This window comes from Scophthalmus maximus, chromosome 8 (genome assembly GCF_022379125.1).
Source record: "Scophthalmus maximus strain ysfricsl-2021 chromosome 8, ASM2237912v1, whole genome shotgun sequence".
Lineage (NCBI taxonomy): Eukaryota > Metazoa > Chordata > Actinopteri > Pleuronectiformes > Scophthalmidae > Scophthalmus > Scophthalmus maximus.
In genome coordinates, this window is record NC_061522.1 from 4,227,501 (window position 1) to 4,253,272 (window position 25,772).

Genomic DNA, 25,772 nt, shown 5'->3' on the forward strand with positions numbered 1-25,772 from the left:
ACCTGCCTGGTGTGGAGATAGGTGGAGATGTGCGACTGACGGGAGCGACGAGGAGGCCGTGATCGAAAAGTCGCAAAGACCACTGAGGGGGAAGAGAGTGGGGGGGGGGGGCAGGTCACGCTGGTGCGCTGTCTAAACTTTTAGTGCCTCGCGGGTGAGGAAATAAATCCCAGAGGGAACACAGAGTTTGACGCGGGTGGCGTTGCAGAGTTTTAGTGTTGTGCAGCCAAGCAAAAAAGACCTTAGCAGCACGATGGCTGACACAGAAAGAAATTGAATGCCTTGCTGGTGCAACCACACCAGGTTCTCTGTCCAGATTTGTGACGAGTGAGAAAACCCCCTTTAAGTGTCCTAGTGTTCATTTTGTCTGCTATTTTTACATTTAGTCTCTGTCTTGGTCCAGAAATAAAAAAGTCCATGTGTCTGCTTAAAAGTAAAGTATCGTTATTTAACATCTAAATGTTAGGTCGCATCAGTTTCTATGTCGTCCCCCCCCCCCCCCCCCCCCCCCCCCCCCCCCCCCCCCAGTGATGTAACCACATGGCTTCTCTCCTGACAATACTGCACACTCACATTTTCTCTCTGTCGCATTATATTTGAAGTGCATCCAAACGTAAACCTGTGTTGTTGCTGTCATGTTAATTCCCCTGGGCGTGTAGCTGGGTCCAGTCTAGCCCCGTGGCCAGTGCATTGTGTGCTTCCGTTATGCAGAATTGTATTTATTTATTTAACTAACCTACCTTTTTTTCGTCAATGATATTGCATGTTCATATAGTCGCACAGTTAATGGTGCTGTCTGAACATCGGCTCGTCTTAATCATGGAAAAAGCGGTGAGGTAGTTAGTAAGGTGTTGGTCCAACGCAAGCGGCCAGAACTGGTCCATGACATAGTTTCTGAAAATCTACCTTGACTTATGAACACTGTATTCCTCCAAAGGATATTCAATCGTTCAGAATTTGGATGACAATGCAGGAGAGTACTGCCGCTCCAATATCTCCTGTACTGTAGGTGTTGTGCAGGGCTGACATCCTGGCCTGTATTTATCACACTTTTCAGAATTAAGTGGCAAAAATGTTATATCTCTGTAATGACAGTGTGTCAAAGGAACGCGTGAAAACAATGTTCCAATGTGAAAATTGCGGCTTTTAGCTGCGACTCTGCAGAGAGTTATCAGCTGAATCTGCAGCTCCCCTCAGCTTCGCGCGGCTTTGTGGTGAGTTTCAGCTCGCTCGGCAGCTGTCCAGTCCGCAATCTTACTGTAGTGGCTCACTCTCACTGCTCTCATTTTGTCATTTTCTACCACATTACGTGACGTGTTTTCAGAGAAAGAGCTCCAACATCCCCCTGTCCACTACCTGCTCTAAGAGACCAACTGGTGAACATAGTGGAGCATTTGGCAGCTTAAGAGCTGGATATTTTCCCTCTGGAGTTGGTTGAGACCAAAATCAGAGCTCAAAGAGATTTAATATTGGATAATAGACTCGATTCTATGAAGACGTTTCCCCTCTCAAAAGGCTGAGAAGGGCTGAAGAAGCCTTTTTCGGAGGAGAAGTGAAACATCCTCAAGGACTCGGTCTAGTTTCCTAACGTTGCTCCGTATCGGCTGGATATGTCAATAAGCAACTGTTTACCAGAAAGTTTTGTCCTCTCAACCTTAAAGAAGATGACGTGACAAAGTTGTGTTCACAGCTTGTTTCCTTTGTCCCCAAGTGGCCAAATGAATCGGTTACTGCAGGTTTAAGAACGCTGAAAAAAAAGCAACCTGAAGAAGTTCTTCCTCAGCGAGAAGAATAAGATCAAGTGACTTTCTCTTCTTTGCGACAAACAGTTAGATGAATCCTTATCAGCTTCCAAGTGATCACATAATTAATCACAACTTTGCTCAGAGCAGGAATAGCCAATAACATCGATGCAGTAGTGGCGGTTTATTTACTCAAGGACTTTGCCTAAGTGCACTTTTGAGGCACTTGTTCTCAAGTATTTCTATGTATTTATCCTGCCTCATACTCACACTCCACTACGTTTGAGAGGCAAGTATTGACATTTTGCTTCGCTACATTTGTTTGATAAATTATGCCTCTGTATTAGTTGGATTCAGATCATTGTTACAAAATATAATCAATGGAAATACTATGTCATTTTAAACATTAAGGGCACATAGCAGTAATAAAAGTATTTAAAATTGGTCTCAACCTTTACCAGTTGCAAAATACCCAATTTATAATAATCTCAAATGGGCCATTCTACATAATAAGTATGTGACTTACTTACTTACTTCTTTAAAACCGGATTAACCCTACATCTACTCAGCTGTTATTCTGTAAAAACTTACAATTCATGTGAAATCCCCAATATTTCTACCATATTTCTAGCAGCAATTGTCTAAACAAAATAATGAACGAAAGAGCTCCTAAAATATTTCTTATATACAAGTGGGGATTGGCAAATTGGCCGAAATGTTCAAATCAAATTCAAAAACACAGGCTACAACTCCCGTCTGAGTTATTCATATTGCTTCAAAAATGTATATAGCTCTGACGGCACTTTTGAATTAGAGGAGATGGGGATTTTGGTGATTTGATGTGGATTCCAGAGCAGCCTCTGCGGTTTGGCTATGCAGATTAAGCAGCAGAATGTTTTCATTGGAACGTCCGAGCAGCAGAACAGCGACTTCACTGGAAACAGGACGTTGGGAGCCAACTGCCAAATGAGCCTGAATGGAAAGATGAAATGGAATTGCTGAGGTGAAGGTGCCTGAGGAGAGTGCGTTGGGGACAGCTAGACGGAGTGGGCAGACTATTCGGTCACTGGGGATGGAAGGTCTGTCTCCGAGGATTTATTGAGGCAATAAACGATAAGGTCACTGTGTTGTAGGCTTTATCGTTAATGTGCCATTTAATGACCCTCAACGTGGAAGAAACTAGGTTAACACTAGTACTGGGATATAGCTCGCAGGCAGTTATTTTGTAATCCAGAAAGTGCATGTGTTTGTAGCTGGGCTACCGGTGGTGCTTCAGGGAATTCTTCCAAATAATCAAATGATACACACAGTCAAATTTGTTTGACGTAAGCGAGGTGGAAAAAACAAATCCTCAGACTTCACTCTTCTCTCTGTGCCTCTGCTTATTGCCTCACCTACCACACAGACAGAGAAGATATCTGTTGTTAAACTCTTATGTTTATTGTTTTAGCAGACGAACTGCAAGAACGATTATTTAGAATAAAATACCTGAACAGACAAAAGGTCACCAACATTTTTTCAGGTTTACATTTTCAGTTTCATGTAGAAAAAGAAAAAGAAAAGAGAAAGAAGAGACGGGTGGGCTGATTAATTCAGGCTATTTCAGGTTCATGATCATTTCTTGCAGCCCCCCAAAAGAAATGAAAAGACGTTGACCTTTTTGAAGATTGAAGATTCAATTACACATACAGTTTTACTGTGTCATGATCATATGACATGATGTTTCCTAAATGCTATAGATATGCTTTTCTGGTCTCTATTGGGGCAGAAAAACGTATTGTGTTCACTTATTCTTTGTGTGTGTGCGTGTGCGCGTGCGCGTGTCTTTCCATAGGGTTAGGGTTAGTCATTTAGTTGTGATGGTTAAGGTCAGGGTAAGGGGCTAGGGAATGCATTATGTCAATGGGGGTCCTCACAACCTTAGAGAGACAAACGTGTGCGTGTGTATGTGTGTGTGTGTGTGTGTGTGTAAAAAGGGGGGGGGGGCGCCGTACGCTGCGCTTTCAATTCTCTATGTAGATTCCCGCCCCCCTTATTCGGACTGACCAATGGGAACAGCAGAAGCGCCCGTCTCAACCAATCAGCGGCGAGGGATGCTAGTGAATAGAAGTTTTAGTTTCTGGAGTTCGGGAACAGATCGCGAGGAGGAGAGAGATCGACCGGGAGCCGGAGCGAGCCGAGCGGATGTGTGTCGGGAAAAGAAAGTCAATCTTGACTTTTCTTTCACTAAAGTCTCTTAAACAAAGCTGAGCGGGAGCCCCCCCCCCCCTCCTCCCTCTCTCTCTCTCTCCCCCCGAAGCGTGAGTCGCAGCAGCGGAGGGTGGCAGGTGTTCGGCGGAGGGAGACGCATCGTCTTCAGTCGGCCGCCGGAGCCGAAGCGCGGTCACAAACTGCCGCCAACCGGGGAACCACAGCTCCTACGACGGGGACGCACCACGGCAGCGACCACGCTCGCTCTCCGTCCCCTCTCCTTCCCCGCCGGTGGCGGACGGAAGACTCCGCCGAGCGGCTCCAGTGTCGCAGCGAAGAGTTGAGGTCGGCGGCGCCGTGCAACGGCTCATTTCACCTCGAGCCGGCACTTACTTTTTGTTTGAAATTGGCGGAGTCACGGTCTCGCACGCAGGTGGAAAACTCCAGTTTGGAAACTTGACGCGTCGGTTATTTCCGCCGGGTTGCTGACCCGTTGGGCCCCCACCTCCGCGTAACCCGAGTCCGCGCGGCGACGAGCCCCGTCTCGCGGTCGACTCTCACGGGGGTTGACGGTTGGTCCGGCTCGCCCGACCGCCTACACCGCCACAGCCGCGCCGCTGCTCTCCATCCACCCGGGGGGAGGAGGAGGAGGAGGAGGGGGAGGAGGAGAGGGGGTAGCTGGGTGTTCACACAATCAATTACTGAATTGATTTCTCTTTTTTTGGTTTGGATGGATCATTCACGTTTATGATCCTCAAACGGCTAAGTGATCCGCGGGGACAAATCCCCCCACCCCTCCCTCCCTCCCCATCTCCTCCTCCTCCTCCTCCAGTGAAGGGATAACAACAACAACAACAACAACAACAACAAAAACAACAACAACAAGCGTGGATTTGAGAATATAAGCCGATAAGTCTGAAACACACTCAGATGTATTAATTCCAGACGAGGACGAGGGATGATCGCAGGACGCAGCTGAGGCGGGACGCGTCGCAACCCGGAGGAGACCGGACCCAGTGAGGGAAAGTCAAGCGACCCCCCCGCCCCCCCCCATCAACCACCACCTCCACCTCCTCCTCATCATCATCTTCTTCCTCCTCCTCCTCCTCCTCCGCCTCCCTCTCCTCCTGCTGCCTCGCCGACTCTGTGGACGCCGGAGCAGGGGGGAGTCGTAGCGGGGCGGTGACAGCGGTGAACTCCCGGAGAGCTCGGGTCTGTGGCGCGGCGCTGCCGGTGCTGAATCACCGCTCGGACCTCGAGAGTTGTTGCGGCGGACACACTGTTGGTCCCCCGACCCCCCCTTTTTTCCCCTTCTTCTCCTGCACCGATGAAACCGGGAATTAGCTGCCCCCCGGGGGGACCCGCAGCGGGGAGCCGGCTGGCGAGCCCGGGGAGCGGGACGAGCCGGAGCGGGAGCCGGTGTCCGCCCGTCCCCCCGCTGCTGCTGCTGCTGCTGCTGCTCCTCGGCAGCAGCTGCCACATGTTGCACGGCCAAGGTAAGAGCTGCAACTCCCGGGAGTCCTGCATGGGTTCACATGTCAGAGGAGGATGATGATGATGATGATGATGATGATGATGATGCTGCACTCGAACTGTACGTTTAGATTCATCTCTGCAGCAAGATCATTTCACCACTGCAGGTGTTCAAACTATGCTCTGTGTGTGTGTGTGTGTGTGTGTGTGTGTGTGTGTGTGTGTGTGTGTGTGTGTGTGTGTGTGACACATCCTGACTGGCTCGTTTGCCACGGGGACCATTTGTGGACAGAGGGATGATGAGTGCACAACTGGCAACAAGGGTGTGATTTATTAAACCCAGTATATGAGTATGTCTAATTGTGTGTGTGTGTGTGTGTGTGTGTGTGTGTGTGTGTGTGTGTGTGTGTGTGTGTGTGTGTGTGTGTGTGTGTGTGTGTGTGTGATCATTGTTGATTGTTTCTGTGGGAGACAGACAGAGCAGGGGGGGGGGGTGCCTTTTTCAGTACATGTATAGATTATTGTTATTGTTATGCTAATGCATATATATATATATATTGTGGGATGATGATTGTAAGATTAAGGTATTGAGGATGTGCACGGCGGTGGGTATTACAGCCTCCCAACCACTGATAATCCCCCTCTTAGTCAATGACCTGCTTAACCACATGCAGCCCTCGGTGGGGCCCAGAACAGAAGCACACAAATGCACAAAACACACGGACGCATGGACGCAGCCCAAGCATTTAGCGTGTTAATTTAAGTTGCCTTTGGGTAAAAGACTCGCATTAATCTTGCAGTACTCCAGATTTGGTATGTGTGACTTGTGGCTGCAGAGGGGTTAGAGTGTGTGCAGTAATTGTGGAATACAGCAACTAAAAGAAGACAGAAATGATGAGATATCGATCCCTGGGCCAGAGCTGTTTGGGGAAATTGTGTGTTGCCATGTTACATTAATGTACGTGCCTCTTTTCTTCTGGAGCTGCGGAGAGAAAGTGATGGAGAGCGACTGTGTGTGTGTGTGTGTGTGTGTGCTTGTATGTATGTGTGTGTGTGTGTGCGTGCGTGCTTGTCAGTGTGTGTGTGTGAGCGCGTGCACCACATGGGATCATGTCAGAGTGGCAAAACAAAAGCACAGAAAAGGTCAGGCTGGTGTCAGCACAGTTTTCTCTGGGTCACAGATGGTGTGGTGTGCAGAATGTAAGGCTGAGGGTGATGTGGAGGGGGGGGGTCAGTCTCAGGAATGTCTGTGCATGTGCGTGCGCGTGCGTGTGTGTGTGTGTGTGTGTGTCTGTGTTAGAGGTAGGGGTGATCTATTTGTGAACGCATGGAGAATGTGTGTGCTGTTTAAGTGCAGTGCAGTGTCTGCTTCAGTGTGAAAGAGGGGGGGAGAACGTCAAGAGGAGGGATGGAGGGAGGGAGGGAGGGAGGGAGGCGGTGTGTCAAAGAGGAGAAAATGTGGGTGAGAGCGAAAAATGGAGTGGGGTGGGGTGGGGGTGTTAGAGAGGGAATGCGGCGCACCGTGCTTGTCACTCAGAAAGCTGTGCCTGCAGTTCAATCGATGGCGACGGCATGAGAACACCTCTGTGTGTGTGTGTGTGTGTGTGTGTGTGTGTGTGTGTGTGTGTGTGTGTGTGTGTGTGTGTGTGTGTGTGTGTGTGTCAAAAGTTGCCCCCCTCCTCTCCCTTCTTTTCCCAGTCATCACACTCACGCCGCGTTTCAGGGAGGTGGAAGGCAGAGGAGCAAGGAGCTGCAGAGTCAGCTCCTTCCGTCCTCCTCCTAATGTCAGGGTCTCGGCAACAGAACCCTAAGTTACTACAGCCTCTGACCCTCAAACCCACCACCTCCTTGGCTCAGATGGGGTGGAGGCGGGTGGGCTGGGGGGGGGGGGGCTTCTTCCTTGCTGTGAAATGCCTATACCTCAGGTTGGCTGGCAGGGGTTGAGCGTCTGTGCTGGGGGGTAGCGGGGTAAACTGGGAATTAGTGAAACAGAGCCGGGAGGAGACTGTCGGAGGTGATTGTGGTGGAGGGGGTGTTATTGATTTGATAAGCTGTGCCAGGCGGCCAATCGAAGGCTGTAGATTTTCCTGGTTCCGACCCCTCTATCGCCGACATTTATTAGAACGTTTTATTTTAGGAGGAAAAGGATGAAATTCATGAGCCAAGGTTGATCCTCCTGATCTCTCCCCGTCTCCCTCTTCCTCGCCCCCTCCTCCCCTTCTGTCCCACTCCCTCTTTGACTCTCCCTCTGTCTTTTTCTCAGTCAATCGATGCCCACACCCCTCCTCATAAATGCAAGGCTTTATATATGCCAACTCTCATCTCTGGGAGCACATTTAAATAAGCTCATCGATCTTTCATTTTAGAGTTTAAGTGACGGCAGCATTTTACTGTCTCTCCTCCTCGTCTTCCTCTCCCCCTTCCCTTATTTCTGATCTGTTCACCTCGCCAGCCCTCCCTTCTTTATTCAAACCCCCCCCCCCCCATGTCACTGAGAGGGTTCTGCTCCGCAGCTGTCTGACTGATTCACGCATCGAGCACGGATGCATACAGAGCCTCATTCTACACTTTACATACTGAACGGAGTCAAGGAGCGTGGTCACGTTTAATATGTTTCAAAATATAAATCATATTCTGAAAGGCAGAGTCTGAAATGCTTTATCTTTATCATCCCTGGTGTAGGAAGAAAACTTCTTCAGGGTTTCCACTTTTATGGAAAATTCCAACGAGATTTTCCGACATTTTTTTACAAACTCAAATCAATTTTCGGAACCATGTTAAACTTTAAATGATGGTAAAACATTAAAATGGCCAAAGTCAGAGAGGTCTCACATAGAGAAAGCGATATAAACAATTAGGGTCTGTAATTCAGAGAAAATTATGAATCATTTTTTTCTTACTTGCTGCTGTGGGTAATGAATATTATGTTCCATGAGTAGTGTGAAAATGCAATGAAAAAATACCAGTGCTCTCCATTATTGCTACCCTTGCCCAAGGTAATTGCATAAAATGTGGCTTTAGCATCCGAGCTGTTTAACCGTTACACCTCTCTTGAGCTCATGAGGTCACTCACAACTTTTCGGGCTCCTATTAAAGTTTAGTTCCTCATCACAACTTTGGAACTTGCCGTCAGCTTCAAGGGAGCCAACGTTGTCCCAATTGTGACTCGTTCACACACTACACAACGTTAAGCCCGATTTTCCAACTCGCCGACAAAGGCCCCTGATCGGAGCCAAATCAGTACCAGTAATCTCTGTGTGAACTCTTCAAAGTCTCTGAAAGTTGCGGGTCTAACAGTGTGATTAGGGTTGATGTGACACATGGCATTGGCCCAGCGAAGACGGAGCTCCATGCTGATTGGACCACTGGTATGACGTTGGGATGGTGGGCCTCGGCATGGGAGGATTCAAATCGAACAGACTAGCGTGCAGCTTACACATGGGAACACCCACACACACCCACACACACACATACACACCAAGTCCCACCGTCTCTCCCTCGCTCTCTCATCACTGTCAAACAGTCAAAGCAGAGGAGGAAATTTGCTTAACCACGCTGTAATGAGGCGAGGGCACATTAGAAGCCTTGTCTCCTTTCACGCTGGTGATCATTGTGCGAGCTGCCCAACCTGACCATGACTCTTCCACCTCCCTGACACTCTTGTGAATCTTATGTCTGTTTTTTGGGTCAAAGTGACTCGTGCCCGTTTTTCGTATCCGCATCAAATTACTCCGGATTCCTTTCAAGCCCTTTTGGATAATTATGACCTGGATGAATGACAATCTCCTCAGACAAATACAATTAATTTGAATCTGAATCAACGTGATCCTTGAATATTAAACGTGTCATCTAATTATTGTTGTTGTTACTCTGAATGACACTTGAGTGGGTGTCCTCTGTAAAAACAATTGACAGGCAATATTTAAAAACACAATTTTAAGATACGTTACGCTTTTATTTCGTTGATGCTTGAAAAGCCCTTTTATTAGCCTCTTTTATTATTTATTTTTATTATTATTTTCCACTCATGGTCCCACTCTTTATGTGGCGACCTTTGCTCGCAGCTTGTGAAAACCAATATTACATTTTGTATTAAAGGCTGTTTGTCTCCAGACGTACTGTTCGCTGCAGCATGCTCCAGTACTTAAGCATCCAACCTGAGGAGTTTCTATGCATTTTAAACTCTGAATATATCGCCAGGTACAAAACAATTACACACATCTTATTCTTTTTTTTTTGCACACAGCCACAAATCTAATCCTACATTGGAGCAGCTCAAAATTCGGGAGACTTCAGGAGAGATTTATGATTCTGCTGGATTGTGCGTGTGCATGGGTATTAGAGAAGGAGAGGAAACGATGGAGGAGAGTAGTCTGTGTGTGTTCGTGTGTGTGTGGGAGTGTGTGATAGATGTCAGGTTAGTCAGGTCTAAGAGGAAGTGAGGTCCCTGGTCGACTCCCTTATTTCCTGTCCGTCAGGAGGAACAAATCACCGTACTTACACAGCCCACCTGACACTTTCTGCTATGTGTGTGTGTGTTTGTGTGTGTCTACCTGTCTGTCTGTGTGCATCAGGTATGTGAAAGAGTCTTAACGGGTGTGTGTGTGTGTGTGTGTGTGTGTGTGTGTGTGTGTGTGTGTGTGTGTGTGTGTGTGTGTGTGTGTGTGTGTGTGTGTGTGTGTGTGTGTGTGTGTGTGTGTGTGTGTGTGTGTGCGTACAGAGGAGAGTGAAGCAGGTGCATCTACCCCATCTTCTTTTGTTCACGCACAAATGCGCTGCAGTAACTGATACGACTCCTTTGGTGAGTGATCAGTCGGGTTGTCCAGGCCACTTTAAGGTCACCTGGGCCATGTTTCCTCGTGCGGCAGCATTGCTGTGACTGTGGTCAGTTGAAGTTCACAAGATATCTAACGCTAAATACCCTTCACGGATGTACTTGCCTGTGGCGCTGAGTCTGTGTGAAGTGTCTACACGCATGTGTGTGTGCGTCCTCCCAGTCAGAATAGTTTCCTATCTCTGTGAAAAGATGCATTTTATGGACGTTCTCCTCGAAAACCTCCTTCAGAGCTTTGAAATATGAGCCAAGTGGGACACACTCTGGTCTCCCTCGGCCTCCCTCTCTGTCTCGCTTTGCTTTTCTCTCCTTTTTTTTGCGTGTGTTTGTTCTCTCAGTATCGCTACTCTTCTTTTTTGGTTTCCGATTCTCTCTTCCCTGCGTGTATCCCCAGAAGGGACTACACAATCCATCGCTGCAGGCCACACAGGTGGAAGAGAGGCTGTTTAGGCCTTGGTGTCTATTATGTAAGATAGGGGGAGGAGGTTTGCTATTGATCCGCAGTGTGTGTGTGTGTGTGTGTGTGTGTGTGTGTGTGTGTGTGTGTGTGTGTGTGTGTGTGTGTGTGTGTGTGTGTGTGTGTGTGTGTGTGTGTGTGTGTGTGTGTGTGTGTGTGTGTGTGTGTGTGTGTGTGTGTGTGTGTGTGTGTGTGTGTGTGCTTTTCAAGATGATTCTACAGCAATACATCCAAATAAAGCAAAACGTTTGCAAGATATCGCCACGCAAAAAAACTGATAGACACATATCAAGATTGTTAGACGAAGTGTAAAACAGGTGCATGCCTGCAACTTTTTTTGTCAACTAAAGTGCAGGTAAAGTTTAAATCCATGATGTCGGTTTATAGTGGTTGAAGATTTGCTATGTACTTTTTCCTGATCAACTTAACTTAACTTTGTGTTTTGGACAAAAAAGCCATTTAAAGCCATCACCTAACTGAATGAATGAATGAACACAATATAGTAAATAGTTTAAATTAGCTTTTTGCAGGTAACTCCGTACAGCTGTTCTTATCTATTGCTTTGATAACATAATCCAGGTGACATATTATGCAAAAATCACTTTTTCATTTGTTTGTGCACATAAATGTGTGTATCTGTGGAGCCTGCCGGCCTGCAAAATGTGAAAAAAGACCGCCCTATTGTTTGTTCGTGGGCTGGCTAAACCCTACAGCCTGGTTCTGAACAACTGGTTCAGATTTCTCTCCCACTGTGATGTCACAATTAGACTCTTTCGGGGGTAACCCCGCCTGCAATCTGGGAATCTCCACTTTTCTGGTGAAGGGGCGTGACATTTCACACACATTTTCAATTCGGTTGACCAATCATAACAGACTGGGCCAGCTGGCCAATCAGAGCAGGCTGGGGTTTATTTGGAGGCGGGGCTAAAAGAAATCCAGGTGTTTTAGACAGAGGGTGAAAAGAGGAGCTGCAGTAATGGGCAGTATGAGAACACTGATGCCTTTTCTGAACATTAGACCATATAAAACTTTTCAAGTGGTCATCAAAATTAAAATTATGAACCTGAATATGAGCATAATATGTCACTTTTAATGCATTAGTTACATGAATTATCCTGAAAATCCAAACACCCACAAGCTCATGAGCTGTGTAGTGGATGTGGAAGTTCTGTAGAAGAACATTAAGCCCTCAAATTATGCCTCAGCAGTCACAACCTTTAATGTGCATCATCCACCGACGTGACCAAACACAGCCTGCAGACTGAGGGACAGGCAGCTCTGACGGAACAGCTCCGGCGCGGCGCAAAAAGAGGAACCAAATCAATGCACTCATTGTAAGAGAGAAGGAACATCCTTCTCCGGATCTGAACCTGGGAAAATTGTTTCATTTTGTTAATGTGGAACATGCCTTCGGGTCACAGTCGCACCCACAAGTAATCATTTATTGGTTAAATGTGTTAAAATAGACTCTGAAGTCACAAAGAGTCAAAACAAGACTTTCCCTACCGGTGCGGTACAAATTAATGTCAGTTACAAACCAATTTACCAAGATCCTCTGGCTGTTGTGAAAGCACAATGGCTTTGGGGAAATAAAGAAAGAAAAAAAGTATTTTTATTGTTGTGTAGTGACAGTGTGCTTGTTTAGGAGCTTGTGTAAATACCATAGACCTGAGTTACTAATTAAACGTAAAAATGATCCGCTGTGCCCATACATTCATGAAAATAGAACACAATCACAAGTTTTATAACTTCACACACTGATGTAAATTAATGAAAGGTGCTTTATTTTTATTTAATTGCTTGTAAATTGGTAACAGTAGGAATACGTCAAGCCTCTGCACACCCACACCTGTGTTTTTAATTACTCTGCCTGATTAGACCGTGAGGTGGAATTTGAAAGAAACTCTTTTTTTGTTTTTTTTAATGATCCACAGTAAGTGCATGGTCTAAAGGACAAGTATGTTCATGGCATGTGCGAATCCCTCTTTTGCTAGATTATTTTCCTTGTCATAGATCATCGCCTTTGCACCCCTTGACACTTCTGATATCAGTTTAAAAAAAAAAAAAAATCCTACACAATAAAACTGCACTATACACCGTTAGGTTACTTCATTAAAACTTCATTTAAAAGATGTGATTTAAAGCCTAATGGCTTTGTATTAAGGAAACAAATGATGCATTAGAGCCTTTCATTGACTGCCCTCTGCATACAGAAATGTGTATATATTTTATTAGAAGTATTATCCCCTGAAAGGTAATCCGATGTGGACAAAGTCATGAAAAGAGGGGCACCAGAAAAACCTTGACTAGCAATACAATTCATTCACCCTCTGAATTGGTTGTACTTATCTGTGATATATGCTGACTTTTCATGCTTGAGAGCATTTGGATGTTGACATGCTCTAGGTCTAGGAATGATTATTATTTCTACATTCTATTTATATAGTATGTATAAGACAGCTTATACACATTTTATACATTGTTTATATTATAAAAATATAGATGTGTCTTAGGAACCAGGCACTGCATTTACCAATTTAAATATATCTACAGTATCACAGGTTGTCATGACTGCAGGCGGACTAAATATAAAACAAAATTAATTTCCCCCCTTGTTTAAACTCTAGAATGTGAAGTCTACTTTACAATAACTGCTTTAACATTTACAACATTTGCTGTTAGGAGGTGCATCTATTTCAGGTTCATGTTAGAGTTTGGCGACCAGTTTTGACCAGGTCAAGGCCCATTAATGAGCAGATATTTCTTGAAATGGTGAGACATTTATTGCTCCGAATATCAGCGCCACCACTGATATGGTGGTAAAAACCCACTCCATGATCATGATGGTTTGGTGTAATTATGGTGCCAGATCTTAAACCCGATCTTCCTTTTTCAAATAGAGGAAAGCTCATATCACCGTTAATTATTTTAATAAAAGATCTGAAAGGACCCAAAGGAAATTGTTTTTGTCCACAAGCAGCACACTAACAAAGATGCTCTCGCACAAGAACTGTCAAATAAAATAACACCGATGAAAGCTTAGTTTTGTTTCCGTAAAGAAGCCGGCACTGCTTTCAGCGCACATTCATTGCACTCTGTCGCTCTTCTTTTAAAACATTGCAATCATGAAAAAAACGGTGGCTGAAACACAAATATTAAGAGTAATTATCTGAAACCGCCATACAAATATTCCTATAGATCTCCTAACATCTATCTCACTAAGTGGGCACTAAGCAAGGCCTTGAGAAGGTAGAAAATAATGGTGTGGAAGAAAAGGGAAGCAAACTGCTGACATGGGAGTGCTTTTCTTAAGAAATATGGTAAGTGTGGACGATACAGCAGCGCACAACCTGCAGTTTATAAAAGTGAGCTTCCCAACCTTTTTTTTTTTTTCCTCTTTCCACATATGGAACGCATGTAATTATCGCCAGGATTGGAGATTAATCCCCACGGGCCGGGAATTAATGTGTGTGGTCCTTGTTGGAGTTGTTTGGCTGTACACAACTTTCGCTCTGTTTATTGCGTCCACTGGGTTCAAAGTTCTTAATAACATTAAGCCCCATAAAACGTACTGCACATGATGAAACTGTCACAGCGGCGCTCGGTTTCATTTATTAGTTCTTGTTTCATCTTCCTCTGGCTGCATCTTAAAAGAGTGAAACTACTCAGAAAAAAAAGGATGGAACCATTCATCACATTTGGGTTATCCCGGAAAAAAAATCAGTGATGTGAGATTTTTGGTTTTTAATTATCAAAAACAAGAATCCATGTAAAAGAGGGTTTTTTTTTCTATATCCCCTTTAACATTTCACAAGGTTTTGTTCTTTGCTTTTGGGTTTCTCTGCTTTTCATAGCTTCATTTAAAATGACATGCTCTACGTCTAGGATCTTGATCATTCAATATATCTGCGTGCATGTAGCCAGGGATGCTACTAAACCTGTGTGGAAGTGATGATTGCTATCATTGTTTGAAAAACAGATACATACAGTGTGTACAGAATGAATGAATGCCATTATTATCTAGTTTTCATAAATGAAAAAGAAATACAAACAAATATATAAATCTAAGAATAAACAACAATTACTTCCTACTTCCTTTAAATAGCTGTCAAAGTGCAGCCACAGCGTATGAAAATAAAAGACCTTTAAAATTTTCAACAGCACAGTAACAGTATAGAACGGTGCATCAGCAACTGCAAAAATGATAAATTATAATATTATTATAAATTGCAGAATAAATAACAATTTCTTTAAAAACTGTTAAAGTGCAGCCACAGTTTAGAAAATTAAAATACCTTAAGTGTGTATCTTTCATTCTAACTGTATAAAACAACAGTACAGTACATGTCACTGTTCTACTTGTGGGACTGTCCCGTGTGAAATATCGCAAAATTACATTTTCAATAGGTCCGGCTAACGCTATACGACTGGAGTTCCTCTTCTTCTTCACCGCTCTAAAACCAGTAGTTTCCAGTGGCAGCACAGTGCAACTGCTGCGGTGGCGCGACGGAGAAGAAGAGATTCCTCAGGATGGAAAACTGCAGTTTTATGTGGGCGAAGCTAATTTACCTTAAAGTTGTGTCATTGGATCGGCAAGAAGATTAGCGCACTTGCTGTAACGTGCAACATCTGTTTGTTAATATTTTCCCCCGCACGTTACCGTTTGAGGGGAATCCTGAGTATTGGAGCAAATGTTTTCAGATCTGGATTTATGGAAGGCAATAACATTTTTGATGCCTAACCCCCCCCCCCCCCCCCCCCGGGGTTTGGGTTCCTGTAACGTACACAACGTAAGGTGGGAACAGATCCATATTTACAGGAACAACTGGTGTAAATAAAACAGCAGGTGGCTGGCGATACATCAGACACACACGCAAGGCTTTTAAAACCCCTGTCCTGTCCTGCCAGTTATCTAGTGGCAGCACTAGATTAGCGAAAGGCTCAAGAGCAGGCTTATAGTGAGAGGAAGAAAGTGACTCTCTCTCTCTTCATCCCGCTTCCTTCAGTCAGTATTGGGATTCAAACTGGCAACCTTCCAGCGCACCATGCCCCAGGCTCTCTCTCTCTCTCTCTCCCCTCATCTCTGCACGTTCTCCTTGTCTATCTCTCTCTTAGCCTCTCTCCTTCCCCTCCGTCTCACTTTTTTCTTCCCTCCTTTCACGGGTGCCATGTTTCCACAGAGGCATTCACAGGTCGTGGAGTGATGCAGAGTGTACGTTTTTCAGCGGGAGAACATCAAATGTGGCCCCCTGTGCTCCTCCCTCCACCTTGCCTAACGCACCTGGCCGGGGCCCTCTGTGTGTGTGTGTGTGTGTGTGTGTGTGTGTGTTTTCCTTGTGGCGGGGCCATCGGGCTATTTGAATGGGATCTTTGCATAGTGAATCTCCAGTCACGGGATATTACTGAGGTCAGTCGGGGTTGAGTAGAAGTGTGTGTGTGTGGGGCGGGGGAGTGTACATCATTGTGTGAGTATTAGCGCAGCATGATTTACTTGTTCAGTGCAAAAGGCTTTACGCCGCTGCTGGTGTGTGTTCTCAGCTCGGCGCGTCTGATCTGCCACAGGTGTTTTGAGAGGGCGTGTGTGTGTGAACTTGTACAGATATCTTTGTGAGAACCATTCTGAGTCCTGATCTAATGGAGTGAAGACATTTTGGGAAAGTGAGGACATTTTGGCCTGTTCTTACTTTCTGACACACCTTCAAAGACTTGGTGTTGGGGTTAGAATTGGATTTAGTTTGGGGCTAGTCATTTAGTTGTGAAGGTTAGGGCAAGGGGCTAGGGCTAGGGAATGGATTAAAACCAATGAGTGGTCCTCACTATGATAGAAGTACAGAAGTGTCTGGGTGTGTGTTTGTGCGTACACACTTGTCTATGTATGAGGATTTATGCTATTCACTCAGAGCAAAAAAGACACTTTTTGATCTCATCTGGAAACAGAAGTCCTGTACATATGTGTGTGTGTGTGTGTGTGTGTGGTTTTTAGCTTTGATCCAAGCTAGAGGTATGCATACCTCTGTGGGAAGTGAGCCAACAGTATGGAGATTTGGCTTGCACTCCAGAAGTGTGAGTGTGAGTCTGTGTGAGTGTGTGGCCAGAATCCAAAAGTGGTGTTTGAGTTTGTACTGCGTGTATACGAGTGTGCATGAGAAGCACGCAGCCAAAATACTGATACTTTGTGCGTGGGGAGTCGGTCTCATCAATAATATGTCTAAATTCTGCTCAGTTTCCCGTCTGATGGACCATGTCCTGTGAGTCTAGCTTTCGGCTCTCTTATCTTAAATGGCTCGGGGAACACAATGACCTTTTTGAAACGCTTACAGTACATTTAAAGGAGGGTAGATCGCAAAATAATGTCCCCATTGAAGACATTTAAAGAGCACCAAATCAATTTTCTTTCCAGTTCCTGTAAATACACTGATGTGATTATGTCTTCCTGACCGTCTGCCTCGGCGCTGGGATTGGAACGCTCAGATTGACATCCTGTAAAGAAGTGGCAGCTCATTTCCAAGGTAACGCACCATAAAGCATGTTATCAAAAAACGGAATGTTTCCCCCATGGGTGCATTGATTTAGGTTTTACATACATTATTAACATCTCCTCTTCTAATAAACTACAAATCACCTTCTGTCAACACAATGAAGATTCCGACTTCACAACCCCAGCGCTTGCAGCTTACTGTCCTTGTAACACAGATATCACAGTGTTGCTGCTGCTTCTATTTGTGAACATCGGTTTTGATATCACACATACATTTCTGACTGCTGACATACGGAGTGTAAAGGGTTTCAATGAACAAGGTATAGAAAATGGATCAGGATCACGGTTGATTTCAGTTTTGCACATCAGATGGTTTGTTTCCTGTTGCTGTAAATTGAATGTTCATTCACGGTAATTTTACATAAAAGGCCATTCTCTACTCAGGGAAATGTCCTCAAGAGAAAGCTGTAACTATCATTGGTCTCGCTTCTCTGCTAATCTGGAGCCAGTGTTCATTTGTGAAAAGTTCAATCAGGAGATATTCCAATTGACAATTGAACAAAACTTTATCAACATGCACAACGAGGAGAAAGTGATGGGGTTGTGCGTAGTGTAGGAGAACAGAGACCGCTCCCCAGGGTCTACACACTGGTGGTGGTTGCGATGGGATGGAGAGAATGCCGAAGGTCTGAATTGGGTGATGGGCGGAGGAGGAGGGTCGCAGCGAATCACTGAAATGTCAGCCGACAGCGAATGAGAGAGGGGAACAGGTTCAAGGTTTGACCGTGATGAAATGATTGGCCGATTGAGATCACGGCTGAACATGATTGCATTTCAGACAACGCCCACATCTAGCTGATTAGAGAAAAGAGGGGAGCGAATTGTGATCGTGTTTACATGAGCCACCAATTTTAATACCCGCAATGTTTCATGATGAGAAATGATGAAAGAGGGAAAATGAGTAATTCAAAATGGAAGTAGGAGGAAACAGAGAGGGGAAGAGGTTGTCAGATGTGTAGTCAGCAGAGAAGATGGATGGATGAGAGAAGACGTAATCAAACCAATGTCTTAAGATACTTTGCCAAGACAGATGAAGTGAGTTCCTCAAAGAGAAACCGGAAGAATCCTCTCTCCTACGTCATCTCCCCTCCATCCCTGCCTGTGTTGCATCTTTCTCTCCTTTCTACCACTTATTTCTCTCCTCCACTCTCTGTAATTGGGAAGGGGAGGTGCACACGCATTCATCTTATTAAGTACACACACACAATTTAGCTCTCTTGTAGTGTGTGTGTGTGTGTGTGTGTGTGTGTGTGTGTGTGTGTGTGTGTGTGTGTGTGTGTGTGTGTGTGTGTGTGTGTGTGTGTGTGTGTGTGTGTGTGTGTGTGTGTGTGTGTGTGTGTGTGTGTGTGTGTGTGTGTGTGTGTGTGTGTCTTGTGTGTGTGTGTGTGAATTGAATCACAAGGCACCTCTCACAGGATTCACTTTATCTTGTGAAAGTGGGAGCAGGGAGAGAAAAAAGACAAACAAATGAAACTAAAATGGAGTCATTCAAGCGAAAGAGAGAAATTAATTATCCTGTTTGCTCCTTGATACACACCCTTCAATGGAACCCAGTGCCGAGCTGCTATAGAGTTTGCACACACAAAAGTGACCGTTTCCGGACACACACACACAAAGATACACTCTCACACCCTCATTTATCTTGAGCCCGGTGGCTCAGCGGTGTTTGGTGTGGTGGTTGCGTTTGACTCAGCACAATGTCCATGACAGTCAATTGTGCCACTCGTGTGAGTTTTCAAACTGGATCATGTGACATTTAGCTCCAAATGTTTGTGTATGTGGTTGCAATAAATGAAAAATGTTTAATATTTGAAACGCCAATTTGAAATGAATTGATAGAAAATATACAATAATAGATTATACATGAACTTAATCAGGTATATACCGTCCAGAATTAAAATATCTGGGCAGTTACACATTTCTTTGTACCTCAGAGGCTATGTGTACTTTCAATTTAAAGTAAAATAAGGGATATTACACTAAAGTAAGAAAACTCAAGTTTAATTCAAGGACGTTTATATCAATGTTGGAGCGAGATAAAAAGTGTACCTCTATGATACAAAAAATTTTCTTAGGCCGAAAAATATCTGGTGCTCAAAGAAATTAGAAATTGGCAAACGTCATCTAAAAAGTCTCACAATTGAGGAAAAAATCTAATGCTTGGTGAAGAAAAATCTCTATGACACCACAGGAAGTCAACAATGCTCTGCAGGATGTAGGTGGCAAACTGTGTTACTGCACCTTCCACACTTGGCCCAAAAAAGTATTTCCCCCCATACGCAGTCATTGGAAACGGAAAGCGACTGTTAAACAATTTTAAATGGATAGTGTTCTTAATAGAGTGTCGCCCCCTGAAATGACTCTTTTCATTATCAGATTGTGATTCATTTGGCCCAATAACATTTTGTAAAGTCTAGAAAAGTATCCATTTTTTTTTTATTTCAAATTGAATGTGCTGCAGCACAGAGCCTGAAGAACTAAAAATGTGTAACTGTCCAATTACTCATGGTCTGGACTTTATCATTTGTAGAGCTGGATGGTGAATTAGTTGATTATTGATTTTGATAATCCCATATTTATATTAGTTATTGATGCAAAAATATTTCCTGTTTTAACCAGATGTGATACAAAAGGAAAAAGGGCATTTTTCACAATTCACTGACATTTCATGAACAAAATAACATAGAAATAAAAAAAATAGATTCATCCATACTATCAATGATAACTAGTTGCAGACCTAATATTTAGTTTCTTGAAAAATGAAATCTGTACTTTGCTACTGTAGTTTGACAGTTTATGAGTAGGCTCATTGCCAGTGTACTAATGGTAGGTTAAATTACATTTTTCTCGCTGGCTCTCTCTAGATTACATCATGCATCTTATGCTGCTCTGACATGACAGCAAAATAATAATCTCTAAATGAATTTTTACATTTAATTATCCTCTTATGAAAACGGACATGGAATTCATCAAATGCCTCACTTCAGAAACAAAAGAGTGTAAATGAGCCAAATGACACGACAGGATAATTTTGTTGAATAGATGATACCCAGAGTTTCCCCCGAGATACATTTTGCTCCGTGGTGGCTGTGGTATGCATGGAGCCAGGTTAATGGAGTTTGATCTGGATGGATGCTGCTAAATCCCACATCTTCAGTTGGGATTCAAGACTCTCAAAAGTTTACAGCGCAATCAATTTCATTGTAAATAAAGTTACTAGGCTCATTTAGCTGTGCTGTATAAGTGTACAGCCTCAGAAACAATGGACTTTACTTGCTGTTCTCCCTTTTTAAAATATCTGTTGTAGAATACTTGAGAGTTTTTAGTTGTTAGGGAAACTTTGTCAGCTCATTATTACTTTGTGGTATCAGCTACTGTAGTTGTTATGGGGATTTTGACATTTCGTTGAGTACTGAATTAAACAATCCACTGAAAATATAATTAACACAATGCAAAACATGACTTTTTTTTGTTTTCACTATTTTGTTGATCGATTATTTTCCCAATTAACCGATTAGTTTGGTCCATAAAATGTCATAAAATTGTGAAAAATGTTGATTGTGTTTCCCCAAACCCCAAGACGATGTTTTGTTCTTTATCCAAACACCAAATATATTTAGTTCACTGTCATAGAGGGGCAAATAAACCAGAAAATATTCACATTGAAGAAGCTGAAATCAGAGAATTTTGACTTTTTTTCTCATAAAAACTACTTGAACCGATCAAACTATTACTAAAATAGTTGCCGATTGATTTAAACGTCCATTACTAATCGATTACTCAATTAACTGTTGCAACTCTAGTGTAAATGTAGCCAGACAGACATGTTTAAATAAACATCAAGTTACTGTTTTATGTTTTCACCAATTTCCTCTAATATTACTTTATATGAACTGAGATTTTGTCGTCTCTTGAAACGTAAATTCCACTCTAAGTGGACGTTGTCTTCCCTGACTTAGCTGTTAGTTCATATTTTGGCTTCTGTACAGTAATTTTTGGGGTTTGTCTGCTTTATGAGTCACAGATTCTGGCCTCGGCTCTTTTCTTGACCCATTAAACTGTCTGATGCTAATAAAGGCGGATGATGGGAGCTGATGTGATTGGCCCTCAATGTCCACACCGGCTGATACTGCACTTCTCCCACTGATAATATATTGACGCTGGTTAAACAAGGCTGTTCGTGCACTCTGGTCATCACAGGGGTAAAAATAACTCGTGGATTCTACACGTTTTGCACCCATTCCACATTTCAGGAAATTAGAGACCAGCCTGTCGTCACTGTTGGGAATTTCACCGTATGGTCGAATTGATTCGACGAGAGTTGTTTTTTGATACGGGAGCTGACGAACTGTGTTAAGCAGATCGTTCACCTTCCCTTAAGGTCTACATTAGAGGGGGCACAATTAGTCTGGTTTTAACAGTATTGAAGTTCTTCGTACTGAGATATGATTGAATTCTGCTCCTCTTGAATGCTGTTCATTAAGAGAGTACAGACAGACCAGGCTCCTGCCCACGCCAGTGGGACGAAGGCCACAACTGCCAGTTCAGCGGTAAAATAAATCAAAACTGCTCTTATTTAATCGTCAAATCTTGTAAAAAACAATATTATCGTCATTTTAAGACCATTTTTTGAGGACTCGTGACACTGCAGTAAAGGCCTATTGCTGTGTGATTTATTAATCATACGACCAGAACAGATGAGAGGACATAAGCACTGAGACTTTGCTGGACTGTTGTTGACATTCATTCTTATGTCAACAAACGTGCACGTAGACACAATGGCTGTTATTGAGGTCAATAAAAAAAACCATTGAGTTTATAGTCATGTGTCGTACGATGAGTCGATAACGTAATTATCGTGACAGACCTAATTGGGGCAACATGTAGAAAATCAAAATGCTTTTTCTCCACACTATGGGCTTGAAATGTGTCTTGTTCGGTTGGTAAGAAGCAAGTGATCGGCTCATTTGGGGGGAGTATGTGTCATACAAGGGCCACCGTTGTCATTCCAACCTTTATACTCGGGATTCTTTAAGTGGTTTATCTCTGCTTTTACTGTTGTTGGCCTGGGCTGCGTGTCAATCATAAAACAGTCAGCCAATCAGGAGATAAGCTCAAAGGCTGACACAAAATGCCCTGTTGTTGCCAGAGTTTTAATAGTTAAACCACAAATATATCTTTCTTATGGAATATAAAACTTTATAGGAAATACCAGCGGAGTGTAAAATATTGCGCCTTTAATCAGTTGCATTGTAAAGCATTCATTGCTGCTCAAGAAGAGACACAAAACACATTATTGGCTACAGTTATTGATATTGTCCTCGGGAGAAGCCCATGATGGATACATTCACTGCCAGGCTACAAGATGAGTCAATTTAAATCTGCCGTGGCAAGGACACAAACCTGCAACCTGTCCTTCTCCACCAGCGTACCAGTGATTCCCCCCGTATGCATACATCAGTGGCTAACAGCCGGAGGAGAGGGCCCCGTCTTATCTCTTTAGAAAGTAACGTGTCATCGCTTCGCGTTCGGGTCAGTTCACTCACCTGTGAGTAAAGAATGTAAACAAGATAGTTGGCATTTGCCCGATTATAACGGTACAACCATTATAACAGCAAGCGGCTGGAGGGAAAACAGTCCTGCAACTCCACACGAGCATCGCAAGAAAATGTCTCTGAAATCAACAACATTTGGAAGATCTTTTCTCGATTCAAAGATAGTGTGTTCGCCGCATCTACTGTTTTTTTTTTTATTCTTCTTGAAGGTGAGCACTTGGTATTCACGAGGGCCACAGCTCTCTGTCTCAGGGACAACAAATTTCCTCTCAGGGATGCACGTTATTGGGATATCAGCTATCGATTAATCTGTCAATTATTTTCTCGGTTAATTGATCAGCTGTTTGGTCCATTACATTCAGTTAACTGTCCTAGAGGGACAAAGAAACCAGTAAATATTCACATTTAAGAAGCTTTTCACTTTTTTCTACCATAAAACTTCTTGAACCGATTAATCCATTATCAAAAATAGTTTGAGATTAATTTAGTGGTCGATTGCTTATCGATTAACTGTTGCAGCTCTAACAGGATTCCCTCACAGACGCAAGTTATTTTACCATTGAAAATGTCATTGAATGTAAGTCAATTAACCCTTTGGTGTTTGATAGTGTCACAGTTGCGGTGATGGAAAATTGATTCTGGCTATTAAGTAGAAAGAATCTAAAGAATGAACGTTACGCTTTAATTATGTTCAGTAGGAGTGATTTTTATTACCATTTCATTGCCGTCCAACTGCGCGTGTCTATTTTGGTCTGATCACGATTAGATCATGATCAGGGTAAAAGATAGGCTAGTTTAATTAGCTCAAGATGAATAATAACCCTGAGATTGCAGACAAACCCCCACCGGGGACCATCAGTTCCGCGGTGAGCAAAAAAACCCACAAAACAAGTGAGTTATGAACAAAACTGTGGCTGCAGAAAAAAAATCAAGGTCCGAACTGAACCCTGGATTTGGAAAATCGTCACAACCCCCCTTCTATTTCTGGTAATGGTAGATGCATAGAAACGGGAGTACTCAACATCCCTGACATGTAGCCATAAGGACCGCTCACTGCCCCTACGGCTCAGGGCCGCGCGCCGCCCTTTGTCCTGCATTCATGGACGCCCGCCCACCTGCTCAGGATTTTTTTTTTTTTTCCGAGAGCCAATTTGTACCAATCCACGGTGAATATGTCACACGCGGATAAAACCAGTGCTGACACTGAGACCGCAAAAAAAAGTCCTCTCGCGCGGCCAGGGGTAGCGCTGGCATTGTTACAGTAATCTGTAATAGTTCTGCCGTAATAATGTGATCGTGTTCTCTGACAGAAGCGCTCCGCGGGTTTTGCGCCAATAATCCTCTGTTCTAAATGTCAGTCCACGGCTCTAGGCAAACATTATGCTGATTACGGCGACCATCATTTATAAACAGCTCCCCGTGCCCGGCGAACACACCTTGAATGGCCTTTGTGTGTCAGCGTGTGTGCGTGCGTGTTCAGGCCTAGAATTGACTGTTCACTATCGTTCTTGGCAAAATCAACTTGATCATGCGCTTTCACTCTGTCACTTTGTCCGACACAGTGGCTTATTAGCACGTCGGTCGCTCATCAGAGTGAGCGCGTGTGGGCTGCGTGCCTGCCTCCTGGTGTAAACCTTGTGTATATGAGTGTTTCTGTGCACGAGCAGCAGGAGGGGGGTGTGGATAATTGCAGCGTGTCTGTGTTTGCGTATGTGAACGGGCTTTTAAATCACCTGCTTTCAACATGCTCAACACAATCACCGCAGGAAAGAATTCCGGGCACCTTCCCCAACCCCAATCGCCTCTCTCTCTCTCCCCACTCCGTCTTTCCTTTTCCCCCGCTGCCGCTTGGTCCTTTCCCCTCGCTCTTCTCACCTCGTGGTCTTCCTGTCCATAGCTAGTCTCATTCTAATTAGCTTGTATCACGGATGTATCGGGCTTGAATAATGACACAGCTGGGCCTCCGTCTCCTTTCACACAGACACACATTCACACTCGGCTCACAGCAGACATTAGACACAAACCTATATTGTCATAAATGAATAGGCCGAGGGAGACGGAGGGGAGGGAGAGGTGCGCTTTGTGTGTGTGTGTGTGTGTGTGTGTGTGTGTGTGTGTGTGTGTGTGTGTGTGTGTGTGTGTGTGTGTGTGTGTGTGTGTGTGTGTGTGTGTGTGTGTGTGTGTGTGTGTGTGTGTGTGTGTGTGTGTGTGTGTGTGTGTGTGTGTGTGTGTGTGTGTGTGTGTGTTGCTGCTGCTGCTGCTGCTGCTGCTGAAGGAACAATACTTTCTATAATACAAGGTCAATTTGATTGTTCGTATCCTCATATTTCCCTGCAGCAATATAACTCCCCAACACAGTGAGAAACATATTGAGGTAATAAAAATTAAGCTAATTTATGGAGAAACTGCGAGCGAAAACAGAGAATCGCAGCAATCAAAGTTATACAGATGGCAACAGACACACACGCACACACGCCTACGCACGTATGGGTGTAAGATGACTCTCTCTATATGGATCCTATTGGATAGAAAAACAGGCCTATTCTTAAGTTTTTTCATTTTCCGCTGCACAAATCTACTGTAACAGTGAACTGCAATAACGATAAACACGTGCTTATGAGGGCGTGCACGCACACGCACGCACACAGCACACACCAACATACACAGTACACACTCAAGTTAACAGAAAAATATGCACACGCACATTCACACACGCACATGCACAGCATCTAAAATTTATGTGGTGGGGTTTGTGGTGGCGTGCATTAAAAGAGAGAGAGGCTCAGTGCATGTGTGTGTATAGATATATGTATATATCTCTATATCTATATGTATATAGATGTGGTTTGTGGTTTACACTTCCAGTAATTTTTTCAAATTTCGAGCAGTTCTTTTTCTCCGTGTTCCTCTCGTTCTTTCTCGTGTTTCGCTTCTCCACTCTTGGTCTGACGGTGTCTTTCCATTCTGTCACCCCCTCCTCCTC

At 44.0% G+C, this 25,772-nt stretch overlaps 1 protein-coding gene across 2 annotated transcripts in view; it reads left to right on the top strand.

Moving 5' to 3' along the window:
• The first annotated feature begins 3,804 nt into the window (after window positions 1-3,804).
• The window catches only part of LOC118312688 (protein sidekick-1-like), a 224,814-nt gene continuing 202,846 nt past the window's right edge, over window positions 3,805-25,772 (top strand). The window contains exon 1 of one of the 2 annotated variants that reach the window (XM_035637508.2): window positions 3,805-5,428. In XM_035637508.2, the coding sequence (XP_035493401.2) occupies window positions 5,260-5,428 (169 nt within the window). In that variant the 5' untranslated portion in view covers window positions 3,805-5,259. The remainder of the gene's footprint in view (window positions 5,429-25,772) is intronic. The other variant, XM_035637509.2, reaches the window with a different exon arrangement.